Source organism: Rattus norvegicus, chromosome 4 (assembly GCF_036323735.1).
Source record: "Rattus norvegicus strain BN/NHsdMcwi chromosome 4, GRCr8, whole genome shotgun sequence".
NCBI lineage: Eukaryota > Metazoa > Chordata > Mammalia > Rodentia > Muridae > Rattus > Rattus norvegicus.
Window position 1 is genome coordinate 117,016,051 of NC_086022.1, and position 22,758 is coordinate 117,038,808.

Here is a 22,758-nt window from a genome sequence, read left to right on the forward strand (position 1 = left end):
ATATGTATAAGTTTGTCTGTCTGTATGTATGTATGTGGATGTATGTAAGTATCCATGAACATTTGTGAAAGTGTTGAGACAGGTGGCCTGGCCTGGCCAAAGTGTGTGTGTCTGTGTATGTGCTTGAATTCACCCTTGTCTTCCTCTTCTTTTCTCTCTGGCTCACAAAGAGTTAATGAACTCCAAGCCTTTAGCCTGGCCATCCAGGGCCCCTTGAGCCAGAGAAAAACTAGGCCTCTTTTTCTAATTCCCCAGTTGTCCTCAGCATGAGTCAAATTACCAAAGGCCAGAGGTTTTAGGCCTCAGAATAGCAAAGAGGTAAAGTCTGAAGAATTGCCAACACTAAAGCAGCTTAGGCCCCTGTCATTGACTCCATACCTCTCCCCTGCTTTCCTCAGGAAACTGTGAGGCCAGGAAGGTCCCCAGCAGGAAACAAAGTAGAGGCCATGGAGGAGTGATGCATTCTGGTTTGTTCTTCATGCCTTGCTCATACTGCTTTCTTATACAACCCAAGACACCATCTTCTGTTAGATTATACTAAAATGTGATAGCTTAGCATAATAAACACTTATTTTTTCATGTTCATTGTGAGTTAAAAATCCAAAGCAGTTTAGGGAGGTAGCTCAGGCATGAGGGTCCTCCTGAGGTTGTATTTAAGATGGAAGCTACAGTTGTAGCCTTCTGAGGGCTCAATGAGAGCCGGAGGAGCTGGTTCTAAAGTAGAATACTCAGATGGTAATCGGAAGAGATCCATAGTTCCTCACCACCATAGCGTTATTTTCATGTTCTCATTCTAACTTTTCCACAAGCAACTGGTGAAAAGACAGAGACAGAGAATGGTTTATGTCCTTGTCACAGAAGTCCATTTATTCCACATTCCATTTATGAGAAACAAGTCATTGTTCTATCCAGGCAAAGCAGCAAGGACCAAATGTACTCTCTTGTCTAAAATAACCAGGACAAAACAAGAGGCTGTGAAGACAGTTCATTAGTTAGTAAAAGAGCTTGCCTTCACAAGCATGAGACCTAAGCTCAAGGACCTGAGTTTGATTGTGAGCCAGACCTGTTGGCTCAAGAATGAGAACCTGAGGCTGATCCTAATCCTCATGTAAAAAGCTGGATGTGGTGTGTGCTTGTGCTGAGGAGATAGAAACAGGACGATTCCTGGTGCCAAATCAGCATGCCTCAGGTCCCAGTGAGACTCCATCTCAAAAAGGAGAGGAGGAGACGGGAGAGGAGAAGAGAGAAGGGGAAGGGAGGGGAGAAGAGAGAAGGGGAGAGGAGAGGAGAGGAGAGGAGAAGAGAGGAGGGGAGGGAAGGGGAGAAGAGAGAAGGGGAGAGGAGAGGAGAGGAGAGGAGGAGAGGGGAGAAGAGAGGAGGGGAGGGAAGGGGAGAGGAGAGGAGAGGAGGAGAGGGGAGGGGAGAGGAGGGGAGGGGAGGGGAGAGGAGAGGAGAGGAGAGGAGAGGAGAGGAGAGGAGAGGAGAGGAGAGGAGAGGAGAGAAGATGTAGATGACTACTATGACTCTTCTTGGCTGTCAACTTGACTACCTGGGAAGAAGAAACCTCAACTGAGGAATTGCCTCCACCAGACTGGCCTATGGGCGTGTTTGTGGATGCATATTCTTGATTACTAGCTGATGTAGAAGGGCTTAGGCTCCTGTGGACCATGTCATGCCTGAGTGGGTGGGCTGTACAAGCCAATAGGTAGCTGAGCAAGCCACTAAGCAGCATTCCTCTGAGGTCTTTGCTTCAGTTCCTGACTCCAAGTTCCTGTCTCAAGTTCCTGCCCAGCTTCCCTCAATGATGGACCATACGCTATAAGCGGAAATAAACCTTTCTCCCCCAAGTTGCTTTTGATCATGGTGTTTATCACAGCATCAGAAAGCAAACTAGCACAGCTTCCGAGGAATGACACTTGAGGTTGGCCTCTGGCCTAAGCACACACACCCGAATTTCTCAAGACACTGTACACATCCGGAAGTACAATGAGGAGAAGCAATTGAGGAGAACCTAAGGCTGTCACTGCCTTAAGTTTGCAAGCCTCAGTACAGAAGAGGAGAACCTAGAATCTGAGACTTCAGAGAGACCAAGGTAGCTAAAGGAGAAACAACTATATATGGGAAAGGAAAGAAAATTCCCATTTTCTTTTTAAAGGAAGCTTTTTTAAAGAGCTATATAAGTCAGTCAAGTTGCAAGCAAGAAACAGATGGTATGCCCAAGCTGAAATTTTTTCAGAGATACAGAAAGAGAATATTTGCAGAAGTGAAGGCAGAGTTTAGGCAGAGTTAACAGAAAATGCTGCTACAGCCAGGCCACCCAGGACTAAAGAGAGCTACCTCATGGGATCGGTGACCTTTGTTACAGAAAATGTAGTGACTCTTTTTAAAGCACCATAAATGATTTTATTTACAACCATTGCAGTAGGTGAAAGGACCCTGACAATGGGATTTTGTGGTCAGGAAAAGCCTGGACTCAGCTAAGTACAGAATGGGTAATTGGGACTCCCAGATCTAAATCCCCAGCTAGTGCCTCCCACTGGACACACGTTTTTAGAAGCAGGAATGTGAGGAAATTCACTGAATTCCTCCCTATAGATTGGCCTCCAAGGATACAAAACCAGAGAGAGAAAAATAAACAGATATCTGAAAAGGCAAACAAAAACTACCCATTATTAAGTGTTGTGATAATTTCTCCTATCTCCCTGTTGCTCCCTAGTATAGGTGGCCATTTTTAAATCAATTGATCCTTTAATCGCTTCTTTAGGAAAGGCAGGCCATTTTACACTAAAAACCATGTTCTTGTAGGAGCTTAACCAAGCTAAGAAACAGCTTATCGGCCAGGTGTCAAAGTAAACTAACAAACCAAGGGACAGTTTAAGCCTTTAGTCACCTACTGAGACTGAGTAATCAAGAGTCTAACCTGGGAAAGTGCCTGTTCTGCCACTCCACTCTGTTGTTAGTGGTGCTGATGATGTTGCTGGTAGATTTTTGTATTTTATTCTTTCGTTTACCTAATTCAGTATCACCGTGTCAGCCGTGCCGGCCTGAAGCTCACTACATGGCTCAGGCTAGCCTCAAACGTGTGGCAATTCTCCTGATTCGTTCTACTGAGTGCTGGGATTTCAGTGTGGGTCACCACACCCAGTTTTCCCACCTTTTTTTTTTTTTTCTTTTTCAGAACAGTTGAGAGTTAAGATGAAGAGTTAACAGTTGAGATGAAGGGACAGTCTCACTGTTGAGTGAACCCCAGACAAAAAACTTTGGTGGCTTTTATAAGCTTGGAGTTAGAGAAAGCAGAGGGAAGGCTAAGAGTAGAAAAGACTGAGTTAGAGTAGAGAAAAGCATGTTCACGTTTCCCTGTTCCTTCCATAAAGAGTCTTGGAAGAAGCTCTTAAGAAGAGCCTCGATATAGGCCTCAGAGACCTAGGAATGAATGAAGGTGGCAGAGATAAGGAGCTAAATATCCCAAGAACAGGACGTGCCAGGGCAGCCTGAGTCCTTGGTTGTGCTCTTCAGAGACTGCAGTGAATTGGCTGTGAACCAAAGATACTTTTCCACCACCACCATGAAACCTGCCTGATAAAGCCTTGTAATTGCCTATAGTCTGTCCTGAAAATAAAAGTCATACACAGGTAAGTCACTGGTAACTCAGAAATAATTACAAGCCAACATTTCCTCACTGTAGAACAGTGAAGTCAGTGCTCATTAGAAGCTCAAGGAACTAGCAGGAGTGACTATCACTTGATGTATACAAACAATCCAGTCTATAAGGAAAAGAGGCCCTTAAATCCGTTTTCCCTGAGCTATATAGACATCTGAAGTGTTCTGCCCACAGAGAGACACGAAATGTGAATGTAGAAAGACAGCATACAGTGGATAGTTTCTAGGATGGACCCAAGAGTACCCTCACATTTAATTTTTTAGTATCATCAAATAATTCTGGACCTTTTATAAGAAATCATGACAGAGAATTCATAATTAAAATATTAGAATTCCTTTTATAGCCATTGTGACATGAATATAAATAATTCTAACCCAAATGATTAATTTCCCCCTCAAAAGAGGATTCCAGACGAATGTCCTTCCTGTGACATTCTCCCTAATTCTTTAAAGTTTTTCATTATAAAGAATTGAAATTAATCTACAATGATGTATTAGGATTCAGAACACTTTGGTTTACCTATAGTGTTTATTTCCTTTTCCTTAGTAGCTGTTATTCAAAGAAACAAATAAAACAGATAAAGGTGAGTTCTAAGAAGATGTGGGAAACTATAACTGAATGCAGTGGGAGAGAGAGAATAAGACAAGGAAATACAATAATTCTGTCATATGGTGACTCAAATACTGCTAGAGAAATAGTCTAAAGGAATCACATAAACATGGAGTTATGAAGATAAAAACCAAAACAGGCTCAAATATTCCTAGTAACAATAAAAGCATATAGGAAAAGGGCAAATAAAATGTACAATACAGTGTTTTTCTTAAAAGCTGTAAAACAGAAAGTGTTGGGGCGGGAGAGATGGCTCACAAGTTAAGAGCATGTACTGCTCTTTCAAAGAACCTGAATTTGTTTACCAGGATCCATATTAGACAACTCACAACTGTCTGTAACTTCAGTTCAGGGAATCTAATGCCTTTGGGCTCTTTGGGCACTTACACTCACGTGAACATAACCATACACACCTATGCACATACCACATACGTACTATCTTAATTGGGTTTTATTGTTGTGAAGAAACATCATGACCACAGCAACTCTTATCAAGAAAAACATTTGATTGGGGTTGGCTTACAATTTTAGAGATTTACTGCATGTTGACTTAAATATATATAACAAAGTATTAGAAAAGGGTGTGTAAGGAAAAGGGCTTAAAGGAAGCTAAGCTGGACTGGGGAAATGGCTTAGTGGGTAGGTAAATGGTTTGCTGTACATGCTTGAGGACCTGAGTTCAAATCCTCAGAACCCACATAAAGCTGAGCATGGTAGCACCTGTCTGTAATCTCAGGGCTCCTACATTGAGATGGGAAACAGAGACAGGAGAATTCCTGGAAACTCAAAGGTCCCATATAGCACAACACAAGACAACAAAGAGACCCTGACTCAAACAAGGAGGAAGGCAAGGAAGAGACCCTAATGTTTTCATCTGACCTCCAAAACCCAACATGAAATGTGCCCATTTGTGCACATGTACATGTATACACACAGTCAAATACACATATAATCACACACACACACACACACACATGCAATCATATACATACATACACTGCACAAATAAATAAAAAAATAAACTTTACTAGGCTATATTTAAGGTCTGATTTCATTTATTTCTTGAATAGGTTTTTTTATTTCCCCTTCTAGATTTCTCATTTTGTGTCAGAGTTGAAGTCTCATTTCCTGTGCCTTCAGGCCCCCCTCACTGACACTTAAAGAGAGGAACACACAAAAGCAAAGGAAGAAAGGTGAACAGCCTTCTAGCCCTGGTGGTATTATAGCTCAGACTCACGGATTTTATAAGCATGGCAAATAGCATTCATTCCTGCTTTGGGGTCCTGTCTTAGTCACCTTTCTATTGCTGTGAAGTGACAGCACAACCATGGCAACTCTTGTAAGAGAAAACATTTCACTGGGGCTAGCTTACAGTTTCAGAGGTTCAGTCCATTATCAACATGGCAGAGAGCATGGAGTTAGGGACAGCAGACCTTTGGCTGGATGTAGTTTAAAACTACATTCTCTTTGGTTGGTGGCTTAGTCTCTGGGAACTCCCAGAGGTTCAGGTTAGTTGACCCTGTTCGTCTTCCTATGGGGTTGTCATGCCCTTCAGTTCTTCAGTCCTTCCCCTAACTCTTCCATAGGAGTCCCTGACCTTAGTCCAATGCTTGGCTGTAAGTATCTGCATCTGTGTCAGTCGACTGCTATTGGAGCCTCTCAGAGGACAGCCATGCTAGGCTCCTGTCTGCAAACACAGCATAGTATCAGTAATAGAGCATGCACTGGCTAGTTCAACCCCCATCCCCATCCCCATCCTGGATCCACAGATAGAGTGAGTGAGAGTGGATCTGACACAGGTTTTTGAAACCTCAAAACCCACACTCAGTGACACACTTCCTCCAAAAAGGCCACACCCCCTAAGCTTTCTAGTCCTATCAAGCAGTTCCACTCCCTGGTGACTAAATATGCAAATATATGAACCTTTGAGGGCCATTCTTATTCAAACCACAATAGGTACAACGGCTCTATTTAGTCTAAAGCAGAGTTCTTTCCCCTTCCTTGCCTAGTTGATGCTTGAAATTCCTTCAAATAACGTCTTAAATCTTCAGCATACATTCTTTTTAATTCATACATCCTTAGACGTATCATTGAACTAGAATCAGATAAATTACATGGCTTCCTAAAGACTGTTCTTTGTAAAGAAAGATGAGGAAAACCATGAGGTCACTTCACTTGTCCAGGGTTTACTTGTTGGCTCCTTAAAATAAGTGAGAGTCTCTTCTTCACTGAAATACCCCTGAGGAATGGAATAGATCCTTATCAATTGTGAAATGAGAGACCAATCAGAATTCTTATTTTGGGAGAAACATTTCTGTTGTTGTTGTTTGACAGAGTCTCAATATATAGCCCCAAATACCTTGAACTCTAATAACAGCCTTGAACCCTCAGTCCTCCAGCCTCAGCTTCTTGACTGCTACAATACCAAGCAAAACATCATTCTTAAACAGAGAAGCTCTTAGTGACTGGCTAAGAAAACCAGATAGTATCTAAAGTTAGCCCTCTTAGACATCAACTTGCAGATCACCCAAAGTAAAACTGTAGTCATGGGCTGGACACATGGCTCACCAGTTAAGAGCACTTGTTGTCTTGCAGAGGACCCAGATTTGGTTCTCGGTACCCACACAGTGGCTCACAACTTGGATCCAGGAGATCTGGTGCTCTCTTATGGCCTCTGAAGGCACTAGGCATATGCATGGTGCACATTTTAAACACTCATGCACCTAAAATAAAAATAAATCTAAGGGTTGGGGATTTAGCTCAGTGGTAGAGCGCTTGCCTAGGAAGTGCAAGGCCCTGGGTTCGGTCCTCAGCTCCGAAAAAAACAAAAAAAACAAAAAAAAACAAAAAAAACAAAAAAAATAAATCTAAACACACACACACATACACACATACACACACACACACACACACACACACACACACACACACAGTAAGTTACAAAGACCTTTCATTGGACAAGTAAATAAATTAAAACATTTCCTTCCCTATTTCTGATAAATCCACATCATCTAAGATTTTTAGCTGCAATTCTTCCTTCTGATTTAGAAAAATTTTAGATCAATACTTAGAACATGACTGACATTTACTATGTGTCAGTCAAACATAGAGGTTTTAGGAAGGGAAGGAATGCCTAAGGAGTTATTGATGATGAAGTAAGACTATCAGTTAGTCTCCTGGGTGTTTGGTAGTTTGTTATCTATTGATATGATAAACATCGTGACTAAAATCATGTTGGGGAGGAAAGGGTTTGTTTGATTTCACATCCTAATCAGTCTATCTCTGAGGGAAATCACGGCAGAATTCATGCAGGAAGAGGAACCACTGAGGAAAGATCCTTGCTCACTTGCTTCCCCTTTGCTTGCTCAATCTGATTTCTTATTCCACTCAGAACTACCAGCCCAGGGTTGAACCCCCTACACCAATCAGTAATCAAGGAAATGTCCCCACAGACAAGCCAACAGACCAATCAGATGGATTCCAAATTCCTGGTTTCTTCTTCCAGGTGACTCTAGTCTGTGTCAATTTGACAAAAGCTAACCGGTATACTGGATTCCTAAAGATTTGTGTCTTTAATTCATTTTCTCTCTGCAGCAAGTGAGAGGGAACTTCGTTAGGCTGCAGGCCTGTATCTCGGAGCTTCGGACGTTGCAGGTAGAAGGTTGTTACAGGCCATCTCACACCTTACTACCACTGGCTGTAGAGGATGGGCTCCAGCAGTTCAAACAGTACAGCAGTCACATGGCCACAAGTGCTGCTCAGCCCTTAACTTCCCTGGAGGTAAGAGACTGCTTTTCACAACATGAAGCCATTTTCCCATTCCCACCTGTGTAGTGTTTCATTATTGTTGCAGTAAATATTTTTAAAAAAAAATGGGGTGCGACCAGTTCCGGCACGCACTGCTCTTTGCTTTCTCCTGGGCTCCCTGACCTGGGCAGTCGCTCTCTCGATAGTTCCAGCTCCATTGGGCCATAGGAACCAACACTAATTTATCTCAGCAGCTCCACGCTGCCCCCAAGTACTCTCTCACGCAGGCGGTCCGCGGGCTGTTCCTTGCCATTCTGGTCTCTAATGTTAGTTCTGGCACCCATGGGACCAAATGGAACTAACCATAATTTATCTCTAATTAGTATCTCTCCTGGCCGCTCTCTGCTAGCTTCGAACTCTCTGGTTCCAGTTACCTGGTAAAATCAGGGCTCTAGAAGTCCAGCACAGGCTGGCCTATCGCGGCTCCCTGCCACGAACTCTGCCCACACTCCCATCCACCCAGTGAAACAGTGACCCAACAAACTGCAACCCAACAATCAGATTTATATGTTAAATTCCCAATCCACAATACATCCACACAATAAACTCACAGCCACCTAGAGAAGATAAGTTTGCCTACAGAAATCTAAACCCAACTACCTTGGCCATTCAAGACCACCCAGATGTGGGTCATTCTTCTCCTCCGTCTCCATCTTGATTCTCCTCTCTCTCTCTCTCTCTCTCTCTCTCTCTCTCTCTCTCTCTCTCTCTCTCTCTCTCTCTCCTGCTTCTCCCTCCTTCTAAAACCTCTGTTCCCGCCTCCCTTCCTTCTCATCCAATGACAGGCCTCATTTCATCTTGTCTGCCTTCACCTGCATAATGACATCAACATACACATTACTTATTTTCCTTACGTTGTTCTGTTTTCTATACATTGAATATAACTTTCAAGACAGATGTTCAGCTACTGGCTAGTAGACCACATTATTTCCCTATCCCGTGACTATTTTCTCTTCTCCTCAATACTTTATCTTTTCTTTCTCTTTTTCTTTTTTCTATTTCTTTTTCTTTTTTTTTTTTTTTTTTTTTTTTTTGTTGTTGTTGTTGAGTGTGTGTGTAACCTGGAGTTACACGAAGTTACATGTTTCCCAAACAAGTGCTGGGAGCTGAATTCCAATCTTCTGAAAGAACACCAAATGTATTTGTGTTTCGGTAAAAATAAAAAACGGATCAGAGGCTACAGGTACCAGCGCGCCTTTTCACTCTTCACCCACCAGCTGCTTCTGTCAGCCGCTTTCACGTACTATCCCCTCAGCGGGTTGTTAACTACTGCCTGACGCATTCATGCTAGCCCCAGGCATTCTCTAGCCTAGCACAGCTTCCAGAACAGTTTGTCTATCTGCCCGCCGGGAACTTTGCTCACATCCCCTGTAGCCTGTAAAATCAAAGCTCTAGAAACTTGTAATTTAACAATTAGGTTTATATGTTAAATTCTCAATCCACAATACATCCACACAATACATTCACTGCCAAAAAAGATTTAAACCGCCCACCTAAACAAGATAAAATTCACCTAGTCCACCCGAATCTGGATCATCCTGCTCCGTCGTCTCCATCTTGATTCTCCCGCTTCTTCTCCTCTCTTGTTCCTAGACTTTTTTCCCCATCTACTCATTCAACGATAGGCTTTGCCTTATCCTGGACCCGCCTTGCTGCATAATGACATCATCCTACATATTTGTATTTTTTAAATTTTTACTTTATTTTCAATTGTGTGTGTGTGTGTGTGTGTGTGCGTGTGTGTGTGCAGGTGCCCACAGAGACTAGAGGCATTGGAGCCCCTGGAGCTGCCTGCTGTGGGTGCTGGGCACCTAGCTCAGGTCCTCAGGAAGAGTAGTACAGCCTCAGAACCACGGAGCCATCTCTTCTGCTCCAACAAGTGCTCATAACTGCTGTCGTGTCACCTACTCAGCTCTTAACATGCAGAAGGTCATCAAGAGAAACTAGAAAACAGGGACCAACATGAACTATAAGAAAAAAAAAACTGAAATAAAAATGAAATGTTAATACACCTGCCCAAGGTATTTGGAACTGGCAAGGTGAATATTAAATTCCCTAAATTGATTCTGTTTTCTATCTATCTGGGTTCCTTAAAGCCAGACAGGGAGGTTTACAGCTGCAGTCCCAGCACATAGAAGGATGAGGCAAAACTAAACCAGCCGGGGCTACATGGCTAGTTCCAGGACAGGCTAGGTCACAGAGTCAAATCTTACCTCAAAAAGAGAGTCCAAAATGAAGAAAAAAATTGTAGTTGTCTTCAATCAAATTTTTATTCAAATTTACTAAATTTTCTTGGGGATTGAATATCAAAGTTGGTGCTATTCTGGTGCCAGACTGAGTGAGACAACTGTAAAAATATAAATAAGTAATGGGTGGATGCTCCACAGGTACATTCGTGAGTGGGGGTTAAGATCGTCTCAGTTTTGGGGACCTGCGACTGCAGACAGGAATTGGAAAATGATTGTGCTGACCTGCCATCATCAGTTTCACACGCCAGGAAGGTGGAAGTTCCCATTTGGTCCCAGCAACTATTAAAACACTTCTCAAAGTCAACAGTTCCCTTTGGATGCCTAGGAGAGGCAAGGTCACAGCACAGGGCAAACGGCTGCTCCAGAATCAGACAAACGGCTGGACTCACAGCACACTGAAGCAGAGACCTCCATGGGAACCACTGCTTTGGTAGGGAAACCCAAATGTTAATAAATGGCTAAAGGTTAAGTCTGAAAATTAAAAATTCCAAGGCCAAGTCCTCAGGCCTCGCCCACTTCAGTGAGCTCCAAATCTAAGAGTTCAACCAGACCCCTAAGAGAAAATTCCCTTGACTCAAACCCGGCGAGGTGGTGGGCAGGAGGGAACGAGCATTCTGAAACACAGTCAACGGTTCTCTTTCTTAAGTTCTGTGGCCAGGAGAAACTAGTTCAACAGAACCTAGGGTTTGACCTGATCTAACTGACCTGAAGGACAAGAGACACCAAACCCATGCCAAGTACAGCCTTCCACACAGAAAGGAAGTAGCAACTCCAGCCCAATCCAGTTCCCATGTTCTAACCCAAAGGGGAAGAAAACAGAGAAACAGCTTCTCTTGAAGACTGGGAACAAATAATCACATATCAATATTATTTTGCAAACTTGTTTTTGGGGCTGGCAAGTTGATTGAATGTGTAAGAGCGTTTGCTGTTCTTGCAAAGGACCCAGGTTCAATTCCCAGCACCCACATAGAAGTTCATCACCTTCTCAGACACCAAACACAAATGTGGTGCCCAGATGCTCTCACAGGTGAAACAGCCACACACACACACAAAATCATAAAAATAAATCTAAAAAAAATGTTTAAAAACTCGATTGCATGAGATTTAAATTTTTATTTTTTATTGGATATTTTATGTATTTATATTTCAAATGTTATCCCCTTTCCCAGTTTCTCCTCCAGAACTCACCTATCCCATCTCCCCTCCCCCTGCTTCTATGAGGGTGCTTCCCCTCCCGACCACCTACTCCTACCTCACCACCCTGGCATTCCCCTACACTGGGGAAATGAGCCTTCACAGGACCATCTCCTATGGATGCCAGATAATACCATCCTCTGCTACATGTAGGGCTGGAGCCATGGGTCCCTCCATGTGTACTCTTTGGTTGGTGATTTAGTTCCTGGGAGCTCTGGGGGATCTGGTTGGTTGATGTTGTTCTTCTTATGGGTTGCAAACCCCTTCAGCTCCTTCAGTCTTTTCTCTACCTCCTCCATTAGGAACCCTGTTCTTAGTTCAGTGGTTGGCTGTGAGCGTTCACCTCTGTATTTGTCATGCTCTGGCTGAACCTCTCAGGAGACAGCTGTACAGTCTCCTGTCAGTATGCAGTTCTTGGCATCAGCAATATTGTCTGGGTTTGGTGTCTGTATATGGGATGGATGCCCCAAGTGGGCAGTCTCTAGATGGCCTTTCCTTCAGTCTTTGCTCCACACCCCGTCCCCATATTTCCTTTAGACAGGAGCCATTCTGGTTTAAAAATTTGGAGATGGGTTGGTGGCCCCATCCCCCAGCTGGGGACCTTGCCTAACCTCTGGATATGGTCTCTACAGGTTCTCTCTCCCCTTTGTTGGGCATTTCAGCTAATCTCATCCCTGTTGGGTCCTGGGAGCCTCTTGCTTTCCTGGCATCTGGGACTTGCTGGTGGCTACCCCCAGTTCACCATCACCCATTGTTACATACCTCTGTTCAAATTCCTGACCCTCTGGATATCATCTCTGTCTCCTCCCATACCTGATCCTGCCCCACTTCTCCCCCTCCCCCTCTTCTCCTCCTCCCAAGTCTCTCCTACCCTCTACATCCCATGAGTATTTGTTTACCCTTCTAAGAAGAACTGAAGCATCCACATTTTGGACTTCCTTCTTCTTAAACTTCATGTGGTCTGTGAATTGTATCTTGGGTGTTCCAAGCTTTTGGGCTAATATCCACTCATCAGTGAGTGCATACCATGTGTGTTCTTCTGTGACTGGGTTAGCTCACTCAGGATGATATTTTCTAGTTCCATCGATTTGCCAAAGAATTTCATGAAATCATTGTTTTTAATAGCTGAGTAGTATTCCATTGTGTAGATGTACCACATTTTCTGTATCCATTCCTCTGTTGAAGGGCATCTGGGTTCTTTCCAGCTTCTGGCTATTATAAATAACACTGCTATGAACATAGTGGAGCATGTGTCCTTGTTATATGTTGGAGCATCTTTTGGGTATATGCCCAGGAGTGGTATAGCTGGGTCCTCAGGTAGTACTATGTCCAATTTCCTGATGAACCTCCAGACTGATTTCCAGAGTGGTTGTACCAGCTTGCAATCCCACCAACAATGGAGGAGTGTTCTTCTTTCTCCACATCCTTGCCAGCACCTGCTGTCACCTGAGTTTTTGATCTTAGCCACTCTGACTAGTGTGAGGTGGAATCTCAGGATTGTTTTAATTTACATTTCCCTGATGACTGAGGATGTTGAACATTTCTTTAGGTGCTTCTCAGCCATTTGATATTTGAGAACTCTTTGTTTAGCTCTGTACCCTATTTTTAATAGGATTATTTGGTTCTCTGGAGTCTAACTTCTTGAGTTCTTTGTATATTTTGGATATTAGCCCTCTACCAGGTGTAGGATTGGTAAAGATCTTTTCCCAATCTGTTGGTTGCTGTTTTGTCCTAATGACAGTCTCCTTTGCCTTATAGAAGCTTTGCAATTTTATGAGATCCCATTTGTCAATTGTTGATCTTAGAGCATAAGCCATTGGTGTTTTGTTCAGGAAATTTTCTCCAGTGCCCATGTGTTCCAGGATCTTCCCCACTTTTCTTCTATTAGTTTGAGTGTATCTGGTTTTATGTGGATGTCCTCGATCCATTTGGACTTGAGCTTTAGTAAAGTTTCTTCTATGAATGTGGGTGCGCTTGCATTTAGAGCATAGATATTTGGAATTGAGAGTTCATCTTGGTTGATTTTTTTCCTTTGATGAATATGAAGTGTATTTTAATAGAAAATAATAATAGCAAAGCATGCATCCCCTCACACAAATACCACATTTATAAAGGCCAATGACAATAGCATCTTTGACCCCAGTGGAACCCGTCTAAATATCACAAAAAATAACAAGCAGAATAAAAGGCAAGAGACACCATTTGATGTTAAAATAGATATTAGAACCAGACATGGCAAGTATGCTAGAATTATTCAACTGTAGAACCTATTTGTGTGTGTGTGTGTGTGTGTGTGTGTGTGTGTGTGTGTGTGTGTGTGTATGTGTGTGTGTTTACTTTTGAGACAAAGTCACACTGTGTAGCCCTAGATGGCCTGAAATCCACAATGTAGACAAGACTGTGCTTGTACTTTTGGAGACCCTCCTACTTCTGCCTTCCAAGTGTTGGAACTATAATCCTGCACTACCACACCTGGCACTTGACTGTAGAATTTGGAGAACAAGTATTAATGTGCTAGCAGAGAGCAGGGCAAGATAACACATCCCTGTAATTCCAGTACTTAGGCAGGAAGATTGCTGCAAGTTCAAGGCTAGCCTGGACTACAAGGCCAGTACCATCAGGTCAGCAAGGGCTGAAAGGCGACTGTCTCAAAAAAGAAAAAAATTTGATGACAGATGGTAGACAAACAGGTAAGTAGATACATAGAGGGATAGATAGATAGATAGATAGATAGATAGATAGATAGATAGATAGACAGACAGACAGACAGACAGATGGATGAATAGAATGGCGGATTAGACCCTCACTCAATTGTAATTCAGTGAAAGAAAGTCAAGACCATAATAGCTTCTCTTCCTACAAGAGGCAATCATTGAAAACAAAGGAAAGAAGCCAGATCTCTGCAAAGCAGCATGCAGGAGCAGCTGCAGATGGCTGCCTGTCTGCACCACGCACCCTGAAAGGCTTGCTGAGATCTGCCCTACTTGACCTGCCTATGCAAGCAACGATGCAGGAACAGAGAAGTAGGATGTTGCGTTCACTGCAGTCATGGCAGATCCACAAACCAGCTGGATCTAAACAACCACGCCTGCTGCAAACAGAGGCGGCTTGAGTCCTGGTGGGGCAACTATTTCAAGTTAAAATGGTGAACAGTAGCCCAGGCATGACCACAGCAGAGCCTCGGAGTTTTAACCCAAGCTGGGGCTCTCAGCACTGGGGATAAAGTATCTCCATGAGTTCAGGCTAGTCTCATTTACATAAGGAATTACAGGCAATCCAGAGCTAAAGACTCTATCTCCAAAACAAACAAATCAGAAATCCAACCGTTTGTAACAAGAATGTGTAACCAACCAAGCTTGGGAAAGTCAATTGTCCAGTACACATGAAACACATATGGGTGGAAACTACCCAAATTCTACTCCATGCGGATGACTGGAGCTGAAAATGAGGACGTGCTGGCACCTACTGGACACTGAGCAAAAGCCCAACAGAAAAGGTAATTGGTTATATTCCACTCTCCACTAGGACATTGCACACCCAGGAATCTGGTTTTAGGGGGGTTGAACTGGAGCTCTAACCCTCAGTGCCCTGTCAGTTTGCTACAGGAGACATCACAGGAAAAGAAGGAACTCAATAGTATCCTGTCTAGGAAGAAATCCTGACTAACGTTATATAAAATACATATGATACACGCTACATATTACATAATACATGCGGAGGGTCGTTGAACTCAGAGGTTTGTATGTGTTGAGCAAGCACCATGTGCCTTTTTTTTTTTTAAATCTTCACGTTATATAAGTATCCTTTAATAGTTTTGTTTTGGTTTTTATGTTGCCTGATTAGGGTTCGTGATTACTCTGTGCTCCCACACTCATCCTATTGTGGACTCTCTATCATTCCCTCCTCTCTCTCTTTCCAATGCCTTCTCCCGTTACCTCTTTTTTTTTTTTTTTTTGATTCAATAAAGTTTTATTTTCCCAAATGTACAGCTGATTGAATCTGTTTATGCATCTTCATCAGCAGCTGGGGCATCTCCACCCTTTGTGTTTCTGGTGTAAATTACTTGGGCTCTGTGCTTTGAAACCAGCTTGATAAGTCCTTTACTAAGTAGCTCCTGAAGGGCTGCCCTGGCCAAGGAACCTTGAATCTTCAGTCTCTCGGAGACCACAGTTGGAGTAATAAGCTTATAGTTGGGAACTTCCTTCAAAGTTTGTCGTAAGTAGCTTTGTCAAACAGGACGAAATTGTTCAGCTTGTCCCGAACTTTGCCTTTGGACCACTTCTTCTTTTTGGCCTTGCCACCAGATTTATTTACTGGGTCTTTGTCTTTTTTGGCCGACTTTCCGGCATGCTTCTTCTTCTTCTTGTCGTCTTTGGGTGGCATGGCAAAACTCAGAGAGTAGTCCCGTTACCTCTTAATTATAATTTTCTGTGGCTTCCTCAAACTGTTGATCCTAATAATAGCCCAACTTCATTCTTCCGTCTGTTTTTCTCATTTGCTCTAACACTGATGCCTGACCTTTCGCAGCCTGTTTCCTAGCCTTTGTAACTAGTCACTTGGTGCACACTGCACCGGCTTTGTTTCTTTGTATCCCAATAGTTATTAAAGTTAAATACTATGCTATTAACATAATGTGATGGCTTCTACGGTTAATAGCCTACTCTTGGAGTGGTGCAGTGGATAGTGCCCGACACAGTGGCACAAGGACGGGGATTCAGCTACTGAATCCCACCACTCACGGTGGGAAGGAGTGACAACAGCCTCGCTAGTCCTACCGAAGCGTTGCAGACACCTCAACTGGAAAAAAGCAGCTGGATTTAAAAACCCAACCAATGAATTAACCCTAAATGCACAAGTAACAATAAAGAAATTCAAGAGACATGAAGAAATCAAAGCGATGTGACCCCACCGAAAAATGCCAGTTCCCCAGTGATGGAGAGAATAAAAGTGAATCAGATGAAATCCTGCACACACAAAAATTGAAAGAATAATCGTAAGAATGTGTAATAAATCAAAGAAGATGCAAATATACTTCTAAATGAAATCAAGGAGCATCCAAATAGGCAATATACCACGGAGATGGTTCACACCAATGCTTGTTGTAGCATTGTCCACAGTAGTGAAGTTATACCTCTCAACAGAACGCATGAAAATGTGATATATGTTCACAATGGAATTTTGTACAACCATAAACAAGATAATCTCTTGTTACATTCATTTTTAGGAAAATAAATGTAACAAGAGATTATTTAAGTAAATTAAGTCAGATTCAGAAAGGCAAAAGTCACATTTTATTATTTGTGGGTCTTGGATTTTATACAGATATATAAAATCATATGTACACATGACATAAAGTAGCTATCTCGTGAAATGAAGAGGACTAACAGGAGCGAAATGGGTGGAGGAGCAAGGGTTAGATTCAGCTTCTCCAAAATCATTCAAGACAAAAGATGATAAAATGAAATATTTAGTATTAAGAGAAAATAATCCATCAAGCTATGATTTGTGTGAAATCATACTTGGGGACTGTGAGAAGAAGGAAAACAATATCAGTTAGAAATGTGTATCTATAGTTGGTGGTGGTGCTGTGCTTCTTTAATTCCAGCACTCAGGAGGCAGAAGCAGGCAGATATCTGAGTTTGAGGCCATCTTGGTCTACAAAGTGAGTAGACAGGACAGCCAGAGCTACACAGAGAAACCCTGTCTCACCTAAAAAGTAAAGAGCATGAAGAAGTAAATAAGTGAAGATGCATTAAGATATATTTATTAGTCTTAATTCACGAAACAGATGACATTGTGTTAAAAACAATAGCAATAGCATGTTGGTTGTGCATGCACACATATGTTTAGAAGCAAGTAAAATGTGTGACATCAGTGATGTAAAGGGGGGCAGAAAATTCACGATTGTTGTTGCATGTCTGAGAGTCCTAACCCATGCTGGCCTCACACTTGCTGTGTAGCTGAAGGTGATCTTACTTCTGATTCTTCTGACTCCACCTCCCAGGTGCTGGGATGGTAGGCATGTGACACAATGCCTGGCTCAAAATTATTATTTTAGCCCGACTAAACTACCTGTAATTTAGTATAGTTTTATTTGAAAGTTGGATGTGTCATGAATATATATTGCAGCTCTGGAACAGTCATTTTAGAAATATGTATGTATGTATGTATGTATGTATGTATGTATGTATGTATGTATTATGCATGTATGTATATTGGATCCATGAGTCACCCCCAAACCACACAAACACGAATCTCAGACAAAGATGGTTTATTGAATACACACCCTAAGATTGATTGATCAGAGTCATAGCTGAGGCTACGGCATCGAACATCTTTTTCTGTCATAAAGAAAAAAAAAACACAAAAACCACAATGAACTCATATGTAGGAAGTGTTGCCTGGTGGTTCAGCTCTGATCCAAGCCATTTTAGATGTAACAGTTCATACTGACATTTAACTTGATATGTAAAGTTTTGTGAAATTTTTTAAGATTAACAAACTTCATACAGAACATATAAAACATGACAGGGTATGTCAGCATGACCCTGCTCTGAGTCAAGAGTTTTTTCGTGTGTCAATGACTAGCAGGCATATTACAGCATCAATATGAAATAGCTGGCAGACATGGAACAAAATGACTACAGCTATGCTGGAGGGGCAGACGTGTGTGTGTGTGTGTGTGTGTGTGTGTGTGTGTGTGTGTGTGTGTGTGTGTATGTGTGTGTTTGTGTGTGTATGTGTATGTATGTATGTCCTGCTAAAACTAGGGGAAAAATGAAATTATAGGAGCTGTTTAACTAAGATGAGAAGTATGGCAATGTGCCTCAAGGTAGTGTGTTTTCCAAGCATGCAAAAAGCCCTGGGTTCCATCCCCAGCAGAGCAAAGATAGAAAGGAAGAAGAGAGAGGGGAACAGGAAACAGGGAAAAGGCCATGTGGGAGGAATATCCAATAGTGATGGTGTGGATGAGTCAACAATGGCAGTAATGACTTTGATGTCAGTAACCTAGGAACAGTCCTTAAAAAAAAAACTAGAGAACAGACCAAAAGAAAGACTTGATTATGTTTTGTCTACAAAAAAAATCCACACTAGAATTGGCTCAGCCAATAAAAATGCTTGCTGCTTAAGCTTGAGAACCTGAATTGGATCCTTGAAACCCACAGTGGAAGGAGAAAACAGCTTCTAAAAGTTGTCCTGGGGCTGGGGATTTAGCTCAGTGGTAGAGCGCTTACCTAGGAAGCGCAAAGCCCTGGGTTCGGTCCCCAGCTCCGAAAAAAAGAACAAAAAAAAAAAAAAAAAAAAAAAAAAAGTTGTCCTCTGACCTCCATTCTTGCACCATGGCACATATGCATGGACAGCACATACATGCACACACACACACACACACACACACACACACACAGACATACACAGACACACACACACACCTATAAGAAATAAAATTAATAAATAATTTATTTTTTAAAAATCCCATATTAAATAAAAGATAAATATAGAGTAAACATAAGTGTGTAAAGAAAAACACACCAGTCAAAACAAGAGGAGTTGTATTAATTTCAGGCAAAGAAATATCAAGGAGCACAGAGTCATCAGAGACAAAGAATATTACACAATGATAAAGAAATCAGTTATTCCAAATGACTTAACAATTCTTTTTTATTTTTTGGTTTTTAACAATTTGGGTTTTTTTTTAATATTTATTTATTATGTGGTGTGATAATGCATACCTTTAATCCCAGTACTCAGGAGGCAGAGACAGGCAGATCTGTGAGTTCGAGGCTAGCCTGGTCTATATAGTGAGTTCCAGAACAGCTAGGGCTACACAGTGAGACTCTGTCTCAACCTTCCCCCAAATTTTATTTTATGTGTATGGGTGCTTTGCCTGCATGTAAGTATGTACACTGCCTACATGCTTGATGCCTAGAAAGGCCAGAGAGGGTGCTGGATCCCCTGAAACTGTAGTTACAACGGGTTATGAACCAAGGTAGGTCCTCAAAAGAAAAGCAAAGATGAACAGACAGCTTCACGTGCTTGCTGCAAACCTCTGCACCCTCTATCAGAAATGGATGGATTCCACAGGCAGAAAATTCTTTAAGGCATCCCTGAACTCATTCATCAAACCAATGGATATAATCAGCATCTATACAATAAGTCATCCAAAAACAGACAAATGTTTAGTATTCTGAAGCTCAAATAGAATATGCACAAATGCCGACCACACTGTGGGCCATAAAGAACTCCCTAGCAATTTCAAAGAACCAAAATTACATAATGTCTGTTCTCAGAACACAATTGAATTAAACTAGAAGCCAGTTCCAAGTTGGTGGCACACACCTTTAGTCCTGACGCACAGGAAGCAAAGCCAAATAGATCTCTGTTCAAACAACAACACATACACAAGCACACACACAAACCATGAAGCAAGCAGGGGGAAGTCCAAAAGTTAAAAAATATTTTGAACTAAGATAAAAATGAGGATGGCTCATGGAGAGATGGCTCGTAGATAAGAACACTGGCTGCTCTTGTGGAGGGTCTGGGTTCAAGTCTCAGCATCCACTCACAACTGTCTGTAACTCCAGTTCCAGAGGATCTGACACCCTCACACAGACACACATATAGGCAAAGCTAAAACACATAAGATTAAAAATAAGTAAATCATTAACCAAAAAGAAAACCATGAAAACACTGCTTTTTGAAATTTGTGGAACATAGTAAAATTCAAGGAAATAGCAGTGAATCCACATATTAGAAAAAATGTTTATTTGATACTCTAAGTTTCCACTTTAGGAAACTAAAAATAGATGAGAACATAAAGTCCAAGTAGGCAGAAGAAGAAAAGAATAAGGATAGAAATCAATGAAGTTGAAATTAGAAAAGTAAACACTGGCTTTTCGAAGTGATCAATAAAATTAATAAAGCCAGAGTATGAAAAAGAGGGAGAAGATACAAAATACTAACATCAAAATGAGAAAGAAGGCATTGCTACAGATCCTGTCACCTTAAAGGGATAGTACAGAAGCACTCTGAATACCATCATACCTACAGACTGGGAAAGGAAAAGTAAAATGCTCTTTTTTTAAAGATACACAGAATAGTTAGCAGCAGCAGCAACAAAACAAATAAAAACAAACAAACAAACAAAAACAACAAAAACAAAAACCTGAAACAAATAAGCAAGGTTTCAAGCTACAAAGTTAACAATACAATACAAAAGTCTGTCGTTCTCCTATATACCACAACGAACAAGTGGTATCCGAAATAAAAATAAACACACAATATGGTTTGGTTTGGCTATATATACCTGTAGTCACAGCACTCAGAAGACTGAGACAGGAGGATTGCTGCCTGGGCTGCACAGTGAATTTGAGTCCAGCCTGGGCTATGGAGCCAGACCCTGCTGCCATCAGAAAAGTAATAGTAACAAAATAAAAACACAGTATTGTTCATTATAACTTAATATAAAAATCTATGATGAAAACACTATAACTCCAATGAATAAAATAAAAACTGTGGGGGATGCAGAGATAAACCTTGTGAGGAAGAAGTGGGACCGAGAACAAGGCCCCATAAACTCCTTTGACTCCTTGAAGAGTCCTGATCTACTGTACACAGTGTATGATCTGACAAGGCTCACAGCACTCTGGTGAGACAACACAAAAGACCCCAAGCCAGAGCAGTGGCTGCTTCTTTGGTCTTCACTAAAATCTACCCAGGGGATTGGACCCTCCCCCAACAGGCTCTTGGACAGTTGAGTCAGATATGGCTAAACAACACAGGTTGTACCCCAATTTGCCCTTGAATACATAGGCGTACCCTAATTGGCTAGAAAGTTTATATAAGCTTGTGTAATAAACAATAAAGTTAGATCTGCACTCTGATGCTGGTTTCCAGAGTCTGAATTCCAGCATCTTTGTGGGCTCCATCTCCACTTTCTCCCCACTTCCCAGTCCCTGTTCTCACAAAAGATACATGGGGAATTTCTATGTTTGTGGATAAAAGGCGTAATATTATCAAATTGTCACTCTATGTCATGAGCTATACATTCATAGTTAAACTCAATAAGCATATCAGAGAACTGTTTTGTGTATATGAAGAAACTGATTCTAAAATTCATTTGAAGTCCTGGGGATGTGGCTCAGTGATTAAAATTATGTATGTAGAAAAAGAAAAGCAGCCCTAAAATTCATACGGAAACACAAATATCCCCCAATAACTAAAGCAATCCTGAGCAAAACAGGTGATACTGTAGGCATCACAACACTTGTCTTCAAACTCAACTAGAAAACCATAATAACAGAACAGCATATTACTGGCACACAACAGACATGGGGATCAATGGAACGCAGTAGATGTTCTAGAAGTAAATCCACACAGCTGCCACTATTTGATTCCAGACAAGATTACAAAAACATATATTGTAGTAAAGATAACCTCTTTTAAAAAAAATGGTGCTGAGAAATTTAAATACAAACACGTTGACGACTCAAATAAGATCCTTTTCTCTTACCCTCTACAAAAATCAACTCAAAATGCATAAAAATAAATCTACATGTAAGACCTAAAACATTGAAGGTATAATAGAAAAATGAAGGGGAAACATTTCGAGCTCAAAGTCTACAGAATGATTTTCTGGTTAAGAGTCTAATAGCTCGGGGTTGGGGATTTAGCTCAGTGGTAGAGCACTTGCCTAGGAAGCGCAAGGCCCTGGATTCGGTACCCAGCTCCGGAAAAAAAGAACCAAAAAAAAAAAAAAAGAGTCTAATAGCTCAAGCAATAATACAAAGAATTGATAAATGGGTTACATTGAATTTAAAGGCTTTGACAGAACAAAAGATCAGCAGAAAAACCCAAATCCAGAGAAAATCCTTTCTAGTTAGTTATCAGACAGACGATAAATATCCAAAATGTATAAAGAATTTGAGCTAGAGGGATGGCTCAGTGGTCAAGAGCTCTGACTGCTCTTCCAGAGGAATAGGATTGATTCCCAGCACCCACTGTATAAGTGTCTGCAGTTCTAGTTAATATGATCCTTTTCTGGCCCCTGAGGGCACCAGGCACAAAATGTGATGCAGAGACATGCATGCAGGCAAAACACCCATACACATCAAATAAAATAATGCTGATTTTAAAGTTGAAAAACATCATACATAGAAATCTTTACAGAAACCCTTCTTAAACATTAAATATATAAAGGACTTAAATTTAGTTCTTTATATATTTAATGCAAATAATCCA

The 22,758-nt window shown here is 41.5% G+C and overlaps 1 protein-coding gene and 1 pseudogene across 1 annotated transcript in view; one reads left to right on the forward strand and one right to left on the reverse strand.

The window, feature by feature from the left end:
• M1ap (meiosis 1 associated protein) overlaps positions 1–22,758 on the forward strand; it is a 90,825-nt gene that overhangs the window by 12,420 nt on the left and 55,647 nt on the right. Inside the window, exon 3 of the mRNA XM_006236719.5 lies at positions 7,865–8,050. Within this exon, the coding sequence (XP_006236781.1) occupies positions 7,865–8,050 (186 nt within the window). The remainder of the gene's footprint in view (positions 1–7,864; positions 8,051–22,758) is intronic.
• On the reverse strand, positions 15,459–15,914 carry Rps25-ps8 (ribosomal protein S25, pseudogene 8; annotated as a pseudogene).